At 38.2% G+C, this 17562-nt stretch overlaps 1 protein-coding gene across 2 annotated transcripts in view; it reads left to right on the plus strand.

Moving 5' to 3' along the window:
• The first annotated feature begins 324 nt into the window (after positions 1-324).
• The window catches only part of LOC136857351 (kinesin-like protein Klp61F), a 295057-nt gene continuing 277819 nt past the window's right edge, over positions 325-17562 (plus strand). For both annotated transcript variants that reach the window (XM_067135960.2, XM_067135961.2), the window contains exon 1: positions 325-471. In XM_067135960.2, the coding sequence (XP_066992061.2) occupies positions 410-471 (62 nt within the window). In that variant the 5' untranslated portion in view covers positions 325-409. The remainder of the gene's footprint in view (positions 472-17562) is intronic.

Here is a 17562-nt window from a genome sequence, read left to right on the forward strand (position 1 = left end):
ATACAGAAACGTATTTCTGAAGAGCGGACAAAATGTAAAATGCAAAGGTACATATTAACGAAATAAATATTACCAATCTGTTGTTCGTACTGCCAGAAAGACTTAAACAAATGCTCTTTCCGTTCACTGAGAACGTTGTGTTCACCACCCCCCGACACATAAATATACTGAGTGTACCTAGTAGTAATCTAATAGGACGAATTGTCCGTCCGCGCTCCGCTTAGTCGATGTGTGGTGTCGCCTGACAGTTCGAACAGGTTCGATACGGCATCGAGCCTACGTAGCGTATCGGGCCGACTCGAGCCTGCTCGAACCTCCGTATCATTCGCCCATCACTAGTTGTTGGAACGTCCTGCTAGAATAATTGATATATTTGTGTGTTGTATTTAGTGGCATATCAGAAGATATTATGGATGTTAGCACAGGCAGCAAGGATAAAAACCAACACATTAAAGTGTTCGTGCGCGTGAGGTACGTCTAATAACAGTTAGTTCCATTTTGCTGTCCTTTGTTTATCTGAAGCATTTCTAGGTGAAGTTACTCTCCCAAATCAGTTCCGAATTGTTTGTTTAGGGATGTTATAATTTGGTTTGCTTGTTACTTGTCTTGTTTTGCAGAATGGTGTTTGAAGAATTATTAGTCAATTCTTGATTGTATAGTGTGATTCTGAACTCCCATAAGATATTTTTCTCTAGTGTTATTGTGCATATATATTCTTAAATGAGAGAATTTTAGTTTCAGAAATTTTACTCTAGAATGAGATAAAATCTAGGTTCCATTATGGATTGCTTAACAATATGAAGGCATTTAGAGTGGGAATGAGGTGTAACTTGGCTCCTGTTACGGCATAAATTGCGTATTAACTACAATTCGGATCTTACAATACCTATCTGTATTTTGTGATTCCACTTGTATGGTGTGATCTGTCCCAGCGGTTTCAGTTACAAGTCTCCTCGGTGCATGTCGCCTCCACTTTAGATACCGTAAAATGGGGTGAATAGGGACAAAAACAGGAAAAATAATAATTTATTCTTCAAAATGTCAACTAAAGATATTTCGTTCATTTAAGGGAAATTGAAGTGTTCTTCATTCTTTTACCTTTTCAGAAAGTCTAAGGATTTATACAAAAACAAATATTTGTCACGGTGGCCAGCTTGTAAGGCAGTTGATGTTTTGGCGCCATTTTTTTCGTTCAGGAAAACTTTAGTTGGTGAGCTAATTTCATAGGCTGAAACGGTGTGTTAGTATTATTATTACATTCAGTGATATTCTTTGAACTACTTCTGAAGTTTCTAGAAGATTCCTATGACTAAACTGTGCATTATTTAAATTTTCTTAGAGACTTGTACCATATAACTTGAAAGTGGGGTGAATAGGGACAATGGGGAAAAAGTATAAGAGAGACCCTCATTCAAAAACTCATTTACCTGTGGATGCTGAAATAGTGGAAAAGGCAGTTTTGAAAGTGAAAAGTGGCATGTCAATACTTTCAGCAGCGGAGAAATTCAACATTTCAAAATCTGCTTGACAAAGATATGTTGCTAACACGGATGGAGCCGTAGAGTCTATAAAGAAGAAAGGTGGGTAGACAATTTATCATATGATTTCAAGGAGGAATTGGTCGAGTGTATTCTGACCTGTTGTAGAACAAGGAATAGGGGAAGGAAGCTGGGGAAAGGTAAAGTTTTTATATGATCGAGGTGTGGAAAAGGTCTTTGTAGGAAAGGTACTGAAAGTGATAAACCCAGGACGAAATTACATAGGAACATTTCTCAGACAGTCTACGAAAGTGTCTGGTATTTATCTGTTCCCAAATGTAACTGATGATTTTGAGTTCGAGCAGACACAAGTGATAACATTCTGAAGCCACCGGTTGTAAAAAGCGGAGGATATACTTTCAGTGAATTGTAAAGTTTTCTGTTTGTTTTTTGTGCCAAACATGCAAATTCTGCACCCATAATAAATACATTGTACATTAAAAGCTGTTTAGAAACTTACATTGTGTCCCAAGCAGCCCAAACACCGGTTAGAATAGGGACATCCATTTAAAATACCGAGTGTCCCTATTGACCCCATCACTGGGGTGAATAGGGACAGCCCTTTAAAAGAATATATACAGTTCTACAACTACAGGAGAATATTCTGTGTGTATAAAATATAAACACGCGAGTTCCGTTTTAATAGGGAAAATTACCCCATTAAAGTTAACCAGTTCCTTCAAAAGGTACTAAGCAAAAACCGAAAAAATTGTCCCTATTCACCCCATTTTACGGTACCCTATATCTTCCAATACGGGAACTGAATTTTTAAATAAAATAGAATTTGAATCAGACGGATTTCCATCGGGCTAAAATTGATCTTTCTTTGTAATAATGAGCCCCGCCATCAGTTAGTGAATACCTAATCCGAAATTATGGAATATTTGTCATTAACATTTACATGTATACTAAATAATAAATATCTTGGGTACGGCAGTGCATTTAATATAAGCCTGCTGAACAGTAAATACCAATTTTGTATCCATTTTTACTTAAGAAACCTGAAACATCCGAGCTTCTTTAATTATGAATGTTGCAGGGAGCCATAGTTTATTACCTCACCTGTATCTACACACTTCACAGTTCAGTTGAAATTCTGAAGTGGACTGTCGGACCTCGCGTCACCAGTTAGAAGAGTATTTTTTTCAATACTTGTTGCGTGGTCAGTGTAAATAAAACTTCTCAAATGGCTGGTCCATTGCAGTTGTTAAGACCTACAGATGCTCAGTTGGGGTAATACGCTAGGAAACTACTAATGGAGATCGCAGTTTCTAATGCTTAATGTTCAATTTGTACCCTGAAAGCGTGGGAAAAGGAAAAAAAAAAGTATTTCCTGAAGAGTTTGGGGATCTGATCAGGTTAAATTATATGTCAAAGAAGAATGATAAATGATCAACTTGCCGGAGATATACGAGCAGGAATAAGAAACATTTGTGCATGCAAGAGTACTAAAAATAAATCTGTAGTAATTGCATTGAGGATGAATGAATATCACAACTTCAGTGCCGGAATGATAGGTTCCAACATATGCTGCACGTATTCATTTAGCCTATATAATTATTTTTGTGAATACCAGTGTTCTGGATGAGTGAAAAGTAGTCTGCTTATGAATTGCGGTGTATTTGTATAATTTTAGTGACGACAACAACAATGATTAAAGTGAAATTCGAGAGGATGTCTGCTTAGTGTGAACATGGAAGAAGGGCAGATATATTAATTTTTTTGCATTTTTAGATATTTTATATATTCACATTGATAGATTATTACATGCTGAATCAGATTGAGATGACTGTACACGTTTGCCAACCAATTTTTTATTATATAAAGCTTCTGCTAGTAAAAGTAACTAGATATTACCAAAAATGACACTAAAACATTTGCGTAGAGACATCTGTTAGAGGACGAGAGGTTCTGAACATTACGATGTCTGTACTGTTTGACAGGGCTGATAAATCTACATTTAAGTTTCTGGAAACTTGTTTAAAGTTAATAGCGCAGTTAAAGTTACAAGTGCATTTCGGCAACTTGCAGATAACTGGTGTTCCAGAAGCTGGCCACTAAATCTGTTTTTATGAGGAATGGTTAAAAAAATTCCCCAACGACCGTGACTAGATTTATGTTGATTTAGGCAAATGCTATCAATTTGATTAATTTCTTTCAAACCTCAATATTGAAAGTTTATATGGAAACAGTCATTTACCTTAAGTTCCACAATGGTAAATAAACCCCATTGTCATAAGGCAGCAGGAATAGATGAAATTAGACCTGAAATGGTGAAGTATAATGGGAAGGCAGGGATGAAATGGCTTCATAGAGTAGTAAAATTAGCGTGGAGTGTTGGTAAGGTACCTTCAGATTGGACAAAAGCAGTAATTGCACATATCTATAAGCAAGGGAACAGGAAGGATTGCAACAACTATCGAGGTATCTCATTGATTAGTATACCAGGCAAAGTATTCACTGGTATCTTGGAAAGGAGGGTGCGATCAGTCGTTGAGAGGAAGTTGGATGAAAACCAGTGTGGTTTCAGACCACAGAGAGGCTGTCAGGATCAGATTTTCAGTATGCGCCAGGTAATTGAAAAATTCTATGAGAGGAATAGGCAGTTGTTTGTTTCGTAGATCTAGAGAAAGCATATGACAGGGTACCGAGAGAAAAGATGTTCACTATACTGGGGGACTATGGAATTAAAGGTGGATTATTAAAATCAATCAAAGGCATTTATGTTGACAATTGGGCTTCAGTGAGAATTGATGGTAGAATGAGTTCTTGGTTCAGGGTACTTACAGGGGTTAGACAAGGCTGTAATCTTTCACGTTTGCTGTTCGTAGTTTTCATGGATCATCTGCTGAAAGGTATAAAATGGCAGGGAGGGATTCGGTTAGGTGGAAATGTAGTAAGCAGTTTGGCCTATGCTGATGACTTGGTCTTAATGGCAGACTGTGCCGAAAGCCTGCAGTCTAATATCTTGGAACTTGAAAATAGGTGCAATAAGTATGGTATGAAAATTAGCCTACAATTTATTAAAATTCGCATCCACCTTATTCAATACCAAAAATGTTGTTAAGATGAAATTACAACATGTATATTTATTTTATCAGGACTAGTTTCGACCCTTTATATTGCGTCATCATCAGCTGATATACACTGGGAACATTGGCAAACATATATAAGTTTATCTACGTCACACACATTATAAAAACTATGATAAAGATTTAAATACCATATTATAATTATACTATTTCCGAGTCCATATTGTCCAAGACTTGCAATTATTAAACTTTGGATTGCTAAAATCTGATGCAATTTGGTTTAAATAGTCATTAAAATTAAACAAAACTAATGATAAAATCACGCACGATCTTCTTAAAAACATTCACTTTGACGTTTTTAAAAAAATGTTTTTGTAGAACCATATTAAAACAATTCAATAAAGTCCTCAGGCTATTGCCATGTAGTGAACATAATGTCGCAGAATAAGGTTAAACAATCTTCTTAAATGACGTGACACTGTTTGACACTTCAAAATCTTTTAAAACCATATTAAAATTATTCTATAAAATCTTCAAAATGTTGAAATGTGGCGATCGTGAAGAGGCAGACTCAGAAGCCGGTGCTTTATGAAGTTACCAATTATTTCATTCTCAGTTCAATGCGGACCTGAAATTAATATGAATATATTAACCCTCACTTTAACTGAAAAAGTGTGAAACTTTACGTCTTATAACGTGACTCACCTTGTGAGATCGCTGTCCTTGCAAAGCACCGTGTAGCTAAGTGAACCTTGTTGTCAGCAATACAGTGTCCAAGGTTGGTATCGGTTCAAAGAGGGGAAGTAGGGAAAGGAGGGAGGAGCAACTGAGGGGCGGCAACCTGTTGGAGCTCTGGAGGGCGTGATCGTGGAAGGCAGTATGTAAAGCTACTGCGCATAATATGAAAAACCGTCTAATTGTCCGGTATATGTATATTAAAAAACTCAATAAGAAAATCAAAAAGAATATTTGGTTTTTCGGAAATTTCATTTAAATTAAAATTTGGATTAAAATACTGATCTAAATGTATATAACAGCCCTCCGTAACATCCAGCAAATTACCTTCCCCTCAGCTCTCCAAAATTTCAATGTCTTGTTCTATAGAAGTGAATTTATGTTGAACTGAGAATGAAATAATTGGAAACTTCATAAAGCACCGGCTTTTGAGTCTGCCTCTTTTCACAATCGTCACATTTCAACATTTTGAAGATTTCATAGAATAATTTTAATATGGTTTTAAAAGATTTTAAAAGATGTTGTGGTTAATGTTTGTGGGTTACTGTAGTCACGTCCTAGTTCGTGAACCATGGGCAACGGCTGAGTGGCCTAGTAAGTGGTCCTGAGAGTCGGGATACCAGTTGCTATGGAATGGGAGTGGGCATCTCGGACATATTCTGAGTCGTGGCCCTCCTTGTGCTCATGCGGCTAGGACTATACAATTCACCGGTGGTCCATAACCCGTTATAGGAGAGATCCTCACTTGGACTATGTGCAAGTAGGGTAGCATCCTGCTTCATGAATTTACCGAGCTCAGAACACTTTAAGCAGGCCTCGGACCTATGGAAGTAATGGAGTCCCACTCCCATTTGACAGGCGAGGGACTCCTTGGAAACAACTTGGCGAACGAAATGGAATTCGATGGGGAGCTATCAATATTAATGGGGCTTATGGAAGAAAGAAGGTAGAATTGCCTGAGTCAGCAAAGAGGATGCATCTGGATGTGCTAGGAGTAAGTGATATTCGGGTAAGGGGAGATAATGAGGAAGAAATAGTAGATTATAAAGTGTACTTGAGGGGTGTTAGAAAGGGAAGGGCAGAGTCTGGGGTAGGGCTCTTTATCAGGAATACCATTGCACGCAACATAGTTTCTGTTAGGCACGTAAATGAGCGAATGATGTGGGTAGATTTGTCAGTTGGAGGAATTAGGACAAGAATTGTGTCCGTGTATTCACCATGTGAGGGTGCAGATGAGGATGAAGTTGACAAGTTTTATGAAGCATTGAGTGACATCGTGGTCAGGGTCAACAGCAAGGATAGAATAGTGCTAATGGGCGATTTCAATGCGAGAGTTGGGAATAGAACTGAAGGATACGAAAGGGTGATTGGTAAATGTGGGGAAGATATGGAAGCTAATGGGAATGGGAAGTGTTTGCCGGACTTTGTGCTAGTATGGGTTTAGCTGTTACGAATACATTCTTCAAGCATAAGGCCATTCACCGCTACACCTGGGAGGCTAGGCGTATCAGATCCATAATAGACTATATCTTAACAGACTTTGAATTCAGGAAATCTGTTAGAAATGTATGAGTTTTTTGCGGATTTTTCGATGATACAGACCACTATCTGATCTGTAGTGAACTAAGTATCTCTAGGCCTAGGGTAGAGAAAGTGAAATCTGTCTGCAAACGAATAAGGGTAGAAAATCTCCAGGACGAGGAAATTAGAAGTACATGGATATGATTAGTGAGTTTCGAACAGTAGACAGTAAGCAGGTTCAGGATATAGAAAGTGAATGGGTGGCATACAGGGATGCTGTATTAGAAACAGCTAGGGAATGCCTAGGAACAACTGTGTGTAAAGATGGGAAAAGGCGAACATCTTGGTGGAATGATGAAGTGAGAGCAACCTGTAAACGTAAAAAGAAGGCTTATAAGAAATGGCTCCAAATAAGAGCCGAGGCAGACAAGGATTTGTACGTAGATGAAAGAAACAGAACGAAACAAATAGTTGTTGAATCCAAAAAGAAGTCATGGGAAGATTTTGGTAATAACCTGGAAAGGCTAGGTCAAGCAGGAGGGAAACCTTTCTGGACAGTAATAAAGAATCTTAGGAAGGGAGGGAAAAAGTAAATGAACAGTGTTTTGAGTAATTCAGGTGAACTCATAATAGATCCCAGGGAATCACTGGAGAGGTGGAGGGAATATTTTGAACATCTTCTCAATGTAAAAGGAAATCATCATGGTGGTGTTGCAAACAGCCAAGCTCATGGGGAGGAGGAAAATGATGTTGGTGAAAGTATGCTTGAGGAAGTGGAAAGGATAGTAAATAAACTCCATTGTCATAAGGCAGCAGGAATAGATGAAATTAGACCTGAAATGGTGCAGTATAGTGGGAAGGCATGGATGAAATGGCTTCATAGAGTAGTAAAATTAGCGTGGAGTGTTGGTAAGGTACCTTCAGATTGGACAAAAGCAGTAATTACACCTATCTATAAGCAAGGGAACAGGAAGGATTGCAACAACTATCGAGGTATCTCATTGATTAGTATACCAGGCAAAGTATTCACTGGCATCTTGGAAGCGAAGGTGCGATCAGTCGTTGAGAGGAAGTTGGATGAAAACCAGTGTGGTTTCAGACCATAGAGAGGCTGTCAGGATCAGATTTTCAGAGGTGCCAACTATTACGAATTGTCCGTAATTATTACGGGTTTCACCTCACGATTACGGAATTACGGTCAAATGGGAAATTATTACGGAAAACTGACATCACGAAAAAATAATTTTCTACGGAAACAAAGAGAAGAAGGAAAAATGTTCAATCCTTTCGAGCCTTTCTCCTAAATCGTGCTCGTTTCAATGCTTGTGAGTTGGCAACGATACTTATTCGATCGTGACTTCCTTTTGATACCCATAAGCGTTGTAAAATTCATTGTGAATGAAGGAGCTCAGGCGCTGCTCTTCTCCACTATAAATCCTACAGTAATGTTGCATTTGCTGTGTCAAGTGTACTTGACAGTTGACAGCAAGATTGAGAAAGAAGTGAGGCCTACCTTAAGCACATCTGCACAGGAATCGCTTATGGTTCAGAAGACGACAATGTTATCGAAGTGGGAAGGATGCTTCAAGAAAAACTACACTGAAAAGCAGCTGCTGCGTGAGAAACAAGCTACAAGGAATGTTTTATCACAGAACTAACAGGTTGCGCACAAATGTTATTGTGATATACTTTCAAATAGATTGCTAGAGGGAGGGGGAAAAAGGGGTGTCATTATCGGGAAGGAAGGAACATGCTTTGGACTTGACTCGAAATTTTTCTCGGGGGCGGAGGGTGATTACTGATAATCCACTTCAAAGGTTGGCACCTCTGGATTTTCAGTATGCGCCAGGTAATTGAAAAATGCTACGAGAGGAATAGGCAGTTGTTTGTTTCGTAGATCTAGAGAAAGCATATGACAGGGTACCGAGGGAAAAGATGTTCACTATACTGGGGGACTATGGAATTAAAGGTAGATTATTAAAATCAATCAAAAGCATTTATGTTGACAATTGGGCTTCAGTGAGAATTGATGGTAGAATGAGTTCTTGGTTCAGGGTACTTATAGGAGTTAGACAAGGCTGTAATCTTTCACCTTTGCTGTTCGTAGTTTACATGGATCATCTGCTGAAAGGTATAAAATGGCAGGGAGGGATTCAGTTAGGTGGAAATGTAGTAAGCAGTTTGGCCTGTGCTGACGACTTGGTCTTAATGGCAGACTGTGCCGAAAGCCTGCAGTCTAATATTTTGGAACTTGACAATAGGTGCAATGAGTATGGTATGAAAATTAGCCTCTCGAAGACTAAATTGATGTCTGTAGGTAAGAAATTCAACAGAATTGAATGTCAGATTGGTGATACAAAGCTAGAACAGGTCGATAATTTCAAGTATTTAGGTTGTGTGTTCTCCCAGGATGGTAATATAGTAAGCAAGATTGAATCAAGGTGTAGTAAAGCTAATGCAGTGAGCTCGCAGTTGCGATCAGCAGTATTCTGTAAGAAGGAAGTCAGCTCCCAGACGAAACTATCTTTACATCGGTTTGTTTTCAAACCAACTTTGCTTTACGGGAGCGAAAGCTGGGTGGACTCAGGCTATCTTATTCGTAATTTAGAAGTAACAGGCATGAAAGTAGCAAGAATGATTGCTGGTATAAACAGGTGGGACCAATGGCAGGAGGGTACTCAGAATGAGGAGTTAAAGGCTAATTTAGGAATGAACTCGATGGATGAAGCTGTACGCATAAACCGGCCTCGGTGGTGGGGTCGTGTGAGGCGAATGTAGGAGTATAGGTTACCTAGGAGAATAATGGACTCTGTTATGGAGGGTAAGAGAAGTAGAGGGAGACCAAGACGACGATGGTTAGACTCGGTTTCTAACGATTTAAAGATAAGAGGTATAGAACTAAATGAGGCCAAAACACTAGTTGCAAATCGAGGATTGTGGCGACATTTGGTAAATTCTCAGGGGCTTACAGACTGAACGTTGGAAGGCATAAGTCTATAATGATTATGTATGTAATGTTAAAAGATATTGAAGTGTCAAACAGTGTCAGTGTCATTTAAGAAGATTGTTTAACCTTATTCTGCGACATTATGTTCACTACATGGCAATAGCCTGAGAACTTTATTGAATGGTTTAAAATGGTTCTACAAAAACATTTTTTTTTAAACGTCAAAGTGAATGTTTTTAAGAAGATCGTGATTTTATCATTAGTTTTTTTAAATATTAATGATTATTTAAACCAAATTGCATCAGATTTTAGCAATCCAAAATTTAATAATTGCAAGGCTCTGTCACTATGGACTCGGAAATAGTATAATTATAATATGGTATTTAAATCTTTATCATAGTTTTTATAATGTGTGTGACGTAGATGTTTGCCAATGTTTCCAGTGTATATCAGCTGATGATGCAATATAAAGCGTTGAAACTTGTCCTGATAAAATAAATATACATGTTGTAATTTCATCTTAACAACATTTTTGGTATTGAATAAGGTGGATACGAATTTTAATAAATAAGGAACATGCATGATCCGGGGTTTTAATTTAAAATCTGCTAATCTGATTCAAAATCTCATGCAGAATTCAAAAATGTGATCAGAATATACAAATAACTCCAAACATGATAAAAATCTAAATCAATGTACGAAACTGTCACGTGACGCAAGTACGCGATCTCAATGGTCTGACGTCGTACAGGTTGACTGAATTAGCAGACGAAATAACACATAGTGTGCTGTGAGAAGCAGGATACACTTCGTGTATTTCTACTTTATGTTAGTGTCTGGTATGGTTAAATTCGAGGTCTGTACATTGAATAATAATCTGAGTGGTATATTTTAGACTTAAAATAAATCCTGCGCAGACAGTGAGGCAGAAAACTTACAAATGGTGTAGAGTTCCGATGTGCAATAGCACATCGCATACCATCCGAAACAAATTGTTTATAAGTGTTCCAAAGACGCTAAAACTAGGGAGAAATGGATTTTGGCGAGCCGGAGAAATGCTGGTGATATATCGGAAATGTGTACAGTTTATTTTTTGACTATTTTAACGTAAGATGAATTTGTTTGAATTTTCAATCACTTTTCCATGTCAGCTGTATGATGCTTTATTTAAATGCTTCAATTACATCTTGGAATATGAAAGTAATAAAGTGCATTAATTAATGCTGATTATTAAAGTATTCTCCAAACCTAACCTATGTTTTGGGTGATCCATGTCAAGATAATAAATTCAAGGGGTTATGAACCACTTTGACAGCTCTAATTCTAGCAATTTACCTTGGCATGCGACAGTTATTTATGTCTTTATTGAAGAGCTTAATTTGTAAAGAAATTTAGGCTATACCTAAATACTCTATAATATAAGAAAAAATAGACGTGTACATCATGAAAGGAAACAACGTGATTTTAACAAATGTATAACTACACAAAACCAATGCTTGTCTGTTGGGATCTTGTAAGTTCACAATGCTCAATTATAATAATTATCATAATATTAATGAAATAAATAACATAATTGCACACAGGTGAAAATAGTGATGTTGGTGTTTAAAATATTATCCAACTTAGCCTAAGTTTAAGGTTATACAAGCCAAGTCAATAAACCGAAGGGTAAAAATACCGGGCGAGTTGGCCGTGCGGTTAGGAGCGCACAGCTGTGAGCTCGCATCTGGGAGATAGTGGGTTTCGAACCCCACTGCCAGTAGCTTGAAGATGGTTTTCTGTGGTTTCCCATTTTTCACTCCAGGCGAATGCTTAGGCTGTACCTAAGGCCACGGCCGCTTCGTTCCCATTCCTAGGCCTTTCCTGTCCCATCGTCACCATAAGACCTAAATGTAACGGTGTGACGTAAAGCGAACAGCAAAAAAAGTATAAGTCACAGCACCCAAAGACATTTCTGTATTGAACGACTAAAATGTCACCAGGACACTTTTCTTGCCTGATCTGCTCAGCTTGTTAAAAAGCCAAATGCAATTAATGTTATTGGCTTTACGCCCCGCTAACTACTTGTACGGTTTTCGGAGACGCCAATGTGCAGGAATTTAGTCCTGCAGGAGTTCTTTTACGTGCCAGTAAATCTACCGACACAAGGCTGATGTATTTGAGCACCTTCAACTACCACCAGACTGAACCAGAATCGAACCTGCCAAGTTGGGATCAGAAGGCCAGCACCTCAACCGTCTGAACCACTTAGCCCGACTTGTAAAAACTAGATGAGGTCATGTTTATCTTTGTCAAGTTTAACTTTTTTCCTCCACAAAGATATTTAATGTTTCTCTTTCGTGGGCCCCGGAAGTTGGTAGGCTAGTTGTCCCAACCATAAATATATATATTTTTTGGGAATGATAGAATATAGCCCTTTAGTAGTATGATCTTTCTTTCTTTCTTAATCAGTTTATCCTTCAGGGTTGGTTTTCTCTCGGACTTAGCGAGGGATTTCACCTCTACCGTTTCAAGGGCAGTGTCCTGGAACGTAAGACTTTGGGTATGGTGATGAACTGGTGAGGAAGGCCATTACCTCGCCCAGGCGGCCTCACCTGCTATGCTCAACAGGGACCTTGTTGGAGAATGGGAGGATCGGAAGGGATAGACAAGGAAGAGGGAAGGAAATGGCCGTGGCCTTAGGTGCCTGGAGAAGAAGTGGGAAAATACGAAAAACCACTTCGAGGATGGCTGAGGTGGGATTCGAAACCCCTCTACTCAGTTGACATCCCGAGGCTGAGTAGACCCCGTTCCAGCCCTCGTACTATTTATCAACTTTCATGGCAGAGCCTGGAATCGAAACCGGGCCTCCAGGAGTGGCAGCTAATCACATTAACCACTACACCACAGAGGCGGACTAGTACTATAATGCTACCAATATGTTTGTTAGTGCTGGAATCCGATTTCTTACTTTACAAATGCTGAAAGCCTGAAAATGTAATGTTATTCTTTAATATGGGAATCAGTCTAGAAGGAAATGTTGAAAGTGATGTGATATCTATCCAGGTTCGTTATCCTAATACTATGGGTTACAGTACATTGCACGTATATAAAAGACGCCACTTACAAACTTGCTTTTTATCCGCTAATTTCTGCGGCCACAAAAGTCACTATTTTTCAAGAGTGATGACATCTACACATGGTAGATTGTCTGACTGTGCTGTTTTGAACCTTTCTTCTGTCATTTCGAAGTTATTCGCGATCATGAATAATAAATAATCGGCTTTTAGCAACGGCTGATGCACAACGGCTGGTAGAGCTGCATGCGGTTCTGGATCGTGACGTCACAGCGCGCCGCTTACGTCAGAGGCCGTTTCACTCGCCTTACGGAAAGGCACTATTAAATATGTTTTTAATGGTAGAAAACAAGGCAACTTACCACAATGTAATGCGTTTACGTACTATTTCATTGGTGTACTTTTCAAAAAATATATTTTTGAAAATTGTGCATGTTCCCTATTGTAATCTTGGTTGAATACGGACGAATAATGAAATTTATATACTTAACTGAAAATTAGCCTCTCGAAGACTAAATTGATTTTACATGTAATAAATATCATTTTTGGTCCGTATTGATGATGTTAGATTGAAATAATAACATTAAGTTATTTATTAGACCACCTAATCAATACAAAATCGTCTTGGATGATTTACATAAATTTGTTAGCTAATAATGGGACATGTTTCGCCTTCCCTGAAGGCATCATCAGCCATAGTCTTAACCTTAAATTAAAAATAGGCGTCTAAATAACATGTAGTAATGAAATGAATTTTAAAAATCTTGAAGAGATTTGAAGTAAAATAAAGTTAAAAATAACAATGATGGTTTGAAAATACAATGTGATGAGATACAATAGTGGAAGTATTAACAAGTGATCCTAGTGATCCTATTTGAAACTGTTCTTCAACTTCTGTTCACCAACTTCATATCCTCAACGTGTTCTACAACTTCAACATATGCATCTGACTTTCGTCTTTTATCTTCTAGATCATGATGAACTTTGGATCTCTCGACTAACTTTGACTTTTATTCTCTCCTCTTTACTTTGATTATATAAGATTTTTCGCCATCGTCTAATTATAACCGCCATGACTATCAACTTTACTTTTATGCAATCTTACTACTTGTTGTATAACAATCTGTTGTTTTATCCATTGTACTTATTTTAGCAGCCTTCTAATGTTAATTTTGTTAATACTTCCACTATTGTATCTCATCACATTGTATTTTCAAACCATCATTGTTATTTTTAACTTTATTTTACTTCAAATCTCTTCAAGATTTTTAAAATTCATTTCATTACTACATGTTATTTAGACGCCTATTTTTAATTTAAGGTTAAGACTATGGCTGATGATGCCTTCAGGGAAGGCGAAACATGTCCCATTATTAGCTAACAAATTTATGTAAATCATCCAAGACGATTTTGTATTGATTAGGTGGTCTAATAAATAACTTAATGTTATTATTTCAATATTTCAGACTAAATTGATGTCAGTAGGTAAGAAATTTAACACAATTGAATGTCAGATTGGTGATACAAAGCTAGAACAGGTCGATAATTTCAAGTATTTAGGTTGTGTGTTCTCCCAAGACGGTAATATAGTGAGATTGAATCAAGGTGTAGTAAAGCTAATGCAGGGAGCTCGCAGTTGCGATCAGCAGTATTCTGTAAGAAGGAAGTCAGCTCCCAGACGAAACTATCTTTACATCGGTCTGTTTTCAGACCAACTTTGCTTTACGGGAGCGAAAGCTGGGTGGACTCAGGCTATCTTATTCGTAAGTTAGAAGTAACAGGCATGAAAGTAGCAAGAATGATTGCTGGTATAAACAGGTGGGAACAATGGCAGGAGGGTACTCAGAATGAGAAGATAAAGGCTAATTTAGGAATGAACTCGATGGATGAAGCTGTACGCATAAACCGGCTTCGGTGGTGGGGTCATGTGAGGCGAATGGAGGAGTATAGGTTACCTAGGAGAATAATGGACTCTGCTATGGAGGGTAAGAGAAGTAGAGGGAGACCAAGACGATGGTTAGACTCCGTTTCTAACGATTAAAGATAAGAGGTATAAATGAGGCCACAACACTAGTTGCAAATCGAGGATTGTGGCGACATTTAGTAAATTCTCAGAGGCTTGCAGACTGAACGCTGAAAGGCATAACAGTCTATAATGATTATGTATGTATGTATATTTTGCAATGTGTTGAATGGTGGAAAATCCCTCAGGAAAATCCGTCACTCTATTTTATTTGTTTGTCTGAAGACAAAATAAGGAACTACATCGAAGATGAATCTCTTAGTGACATTAGTATTTCTGAGAATAGTGGTAATGATTCTATTGATTTTTTGGATGATGACCTTGGTATTTGTAGTGAAAGTTAAGAAGATATGTCAAAAGCTAAGGTGATGGTGGGAGATGTTGAACATACATTCGTGTGGAAATAGTGTATGCCTGGGGATAGTCTGCAACCTAATATAATTCCATTTACAGGAAATCCTGGTGTTAGGGTTGGATTATTACCAGAGGCGAGTGCGATTGATGTTTTGAACTGTTTCTAACGGATGAAGTTGTAAATTTGATAGTGACCGGAACAACTTCGTATGTTAAAAGTGCATTGAAGAACTTGTAAATAAATCTCTGCATACAAGGGAACAGTTTTGGAAAGAAACTGTTACGAAATTCGGCATTTTATTGCGTTAGTGTTGTTGGTGGGAATAATAAAAACACTAAAATAAAAATGTATTGATCACAGTATTCTCAAAACACCAATATTTTATACCATGTCACAGGCCTACTGTAAATAAAAGTGTAAAGTAAGTTTTTATTAACCTTGAATAATATATGAATGTGTTCCTTTAATGATTGTTACTCATTCCCTGCTTCCTAAAAATAATTTCCTCTGAAAAAACTCGCCTTTTTGCACAGGTCTGCCAGAACTCGTCACTGAAGGGGAACATTCTACATCCAGCATCATTGTATACAATTTCCTACACAACTTAAGTGTTTCCAGTGCTTAACACTACAGCTTACAGTACTATAAGTTGAGCTTACTACTAGCTTAACATTACAAGTGATAACAAAGTAAAGTAAAAAAAAAAATAGGTAATTACATTACAACCACAACAGGAGTACAACAAGCAATTCCCTGGAAAGAGAATACCGCAAGAAATACTAGTTTCACAATCTAAACCAAGCAGAAATTCACAAATTCACTGTCCATAATTTAACTTTTCACTTTATACTAGCACTAATGGTCTTCTTAAATGGCTTGATACCAGAAGGGAATCTATCAGACTGCTGCAGGCAATTTATTCAAATTCCTTATGGTCCTGTTTATGAAGGAAAACTTGCCCATGTCCGTATGCTGGTTTCTGGCCCTAATTTCATGCTTATGTTCATTTCTCGATAATTATGAGGGAGGTTCCAACCTATTCCCAATACTACGCCACTAGCCCCCCCCCCCATCCCCCCCCAAAAATTGAGTTCTCAGCCCGGAGGCCGGTTTGGACCACAACAGCTCCATTAGCTGTTATATGGCTCAAGTGTCACTGAAGAGACATACTCAGTAAATGAGTGAATTAGTTTCTCATTGCTTTCCTCATAAACCAAACTAAATTCAGAAAATTAGTCAAGTCACCGCTCTGCTGACCATCCAAGCACTATCACCAACAAAGCCTAATCGGAAGGTCACAAGAAAAGCCACAGTGAGAAGAGGAAGAGATATTGAGAGAAGAAAAAGGCAGCGGCATCAGTTAAGTTCAGTCGCATTCCTTAGTCGGGCATAACTATAGCTCATTTCTTATAAGTTTCGACTTGACATTTGAGCGTCGCCTTATGGCGGAGGCTAAGTGAATTAATAAAGAGGCGATCACTCCGATAGAACGCGTTACTCTAGTTCCAGTTACCAGTGTTGTCGATCTGTTGTTTACTATAACCAGGTGCTATTAGTTGTGTGTTGTATTGTGTTCAGTTCTTTTTGCGGTCTTAGTTCAATTGTCATTTTTGGCAAAGCACTAACAATGACAGCTAGAAATAATCAGTTGATTGAGTGAAGGAGCACAATAATTCGGTTCACGATGGCATGAGGAAGGGAGGGGGGTAATCTCGTGCATCTTGGGAAACAAAACAAACCCTAGTACCCAGTTTATGTGGTGGATGAAATAGCCGGGAGGCTTTCCACCATACCATTACCATTTTAACACCATAGGACTGATTTGGGCCCAACTGGAGGATTAGCCTATGTAGTTGCGAATGAGACTCTTCACAGCTTTGGAAGTTGTAAGACTTCTTTGGGAAGCCGTAGGCCGTGTAAGTGCAGGTTGTGAGACACAGTCCGAGATAAGTGAAGCTTGGGAGAGGGGAAAGTATAACAGACGATTATGTTCAAGATGTTATCTCGTTACGGTCAAGTGAGAGTAAAACCTCGACAGACAATGACGGTGCCGATAGTGACTCAGAAATGATTGGTGTGTTCCATTTGTGGGGCCTTCCTCAGAATTCGAATTCTCGACAGATAAACTCTGAGAAAATGTAATGTAATTTCTACTTGCCATTCAGAAGAGCTCGTGTTGCTAATCGATTCTGCACCGGTAATTGTCGGTAAGCAAAAAAGGTGCAGGCCAAAAGATCAGAGCATTTTACCACTAGGGCGACGAACATAATAGATAAATAAGAGCGGGCCAGGGCTAATTGCTATTCCAAAATTTATTGATTTGAACAAACCAAACATATTATAGCAATAAGTAAA

The sequence above is a fragment of the Anabrus simplex genome, chromosome 1, assembly GCF_040414725.1.
Source record: "Anabrus simplex isolate iqAnaSimp1 chromosome 1, ASM4041472v1, whole genome shotgun sequence".
Lineage (NCBI taxonomy): Eukaryota > Metazoa > Arthropoda > Insecta > Orthoptera > Tettigoniidae > Anabrus > Anabrus simplex.